This window comes from Austrofundulus limnaeus, unplaced genomic scaffold, assembly GCF_001266775.1.
Source record: "Austrofundulus limnaeus strain Quisiro unplaced genomic scaffold, Austrofundulus_limnaeus-1.0 Scaffold2514, whole genome shotgun sequence".
Classification (NCBI taxonomy): domain Eukaryota; kingdom Metazoa; phylum Chordata; class Actinopteri; order Cyprinodontiformes; family Rivulidae; genus Austrofundulus; species Austrofundulus limnaeus.
In genome coordinates, this window is record NW_013954916.1 from 4,866 (window position 1) to 6,405 (window position 1,540).

At 35.5% G+C, this 1,540-nt stretch overlaps 1 protein-coding gene across 1 annotated transcript in view; it reads left to right on the forward strand.

Annotated features, from left to right (window-relative positions):
- Positions 1 to 1,540, forward strand: part of LOC106511106 (inactive dipeptidyl peptidase 10) — a gene marked incomplete at its 3' end in the record, with an annotated part of 14,390 nt that overhangs the window by 1,217 nt on the left and 11,633 nt on the right. Inside the window, 1 exon segment of the mRNA XM_013999853.1 lies at positions 1,263 to 1,377. Coding sequence (XP_013855307.1) covers positions 1,263 to 1,377 — 115 coding nt within the window.

A 1,540-nucleotide genomic window follows, 5' to 3' on the forward strand; every position in this document is an offset into this window, starting at 1 on the left:
ACACACACACACACACACACACACACACACACACACACACACACACACACACACACATCACTTCAAATAAACGTTCTTAGTAGTCACAGGTCTTGTGTTTCTTCAAATGTTTAAAAATGACACTTTCTGCATGGCATTGTGTTAATTTAGTTTTTTATTGTAAACATTTAGGGGTCTCTGCAGTCATTACGTGGGAGGTTCTTGAGTGTGGGTGGAGTTTGGGAAAACCGTTATTGGTCAGATGGGGAAGTTAAAATAAGTAACTTTTAGCCATTATTTACTTACAGGAAGTATTAACCGATGAATGCTGTTAAGTAATAAAATTATGGTGAACATGTAAATATATTTTGACTTTCTATTTAGACAGAACAATATCTCAAATAAAAATGATTGTGAAAACTTACATGATGCAAAGTTTGACTTCAAATTGGGTGCAACTAGCATCTTCATGTTTAAATTTATGAACAATATACATATTCCTATTCAAAAATAACAATCTTTTCCCAGGCCAGTTAGGGCTATTCTGACTGAGCCTAACTGTTACATATCTATGGTGTTCATCCAACTGAACTGTGATGACTTTGTCAAAACCCAAGCAAAATAGTCAGTCTGACTAATCATGCCTTTCACAAACTCCTCCCACATCCAGGAACCTCCCACTTAGTTACTGCAAAGACCTCCTTTAAGCAGATTTTGTGTTTGATTTTTTTTATTTAAAAGGTTAACCTATAATTATAAAAAAAATATACAGCCCAGATTAAGTTCTACTGGTTTATTTTCATCAATGCTATGTTTTTAGTCTGACAAATTTCTGAATCTACACTGGACTGGTTGAAGTTTCTTCAGGAAGCTCAAAGAGTGTTGATTGATGGACAACAGAAAAATAATCAGTTCAGCAGCTGTTAAGAGCCAAAATGTTGGGCAATCAAAACACTCAGATGGTATAGTTTGGGTTAAAATAAAAGCTTTAGTATGACAGCTCTTTGCAAACAATCACTGCTCTGTCTAGACAGGATGAATGCAAGCTGCGTGTGATTTTAGGGTCGGTTAAATCCTTACTAAACAAGCAAGCTGTGTTATATTCCCATCTTTATCACCTGCCATCAAAGGCAAATGGTTGATAATGTTTTCACCTGCATCTCTGTGTTTATTAGAAAAATGTCTCATGTACATCTACACCTTACTTACCTTTTGAAGTCAAACTCACTCTATATGTATTTTTTATTTTTTTATATTTACAACAATTTTTAATATGTCTGTAGGAGTTTGTGGATGTCAGCCCCCCGCAGAGAAACTGGAAGGGCATCGCCATCTCTCTGCTGGTCATTGTGGTGGTCTGCTCACTCATCACCCTGTCAGTTGTTGTCCTCACCCCAGGTACGTAGTGATTTGTAAGGACTGGAATCAGCCAGATTGACTGATCTGACACTCTAAGAACATAGTTATTATTATTTTGGATTCATGAAGTAATTAGGATTTGACTAATTCAAGACTTATGTTTTCTGTTCTAAACAGAAAAAATAAGTCATATATATATATA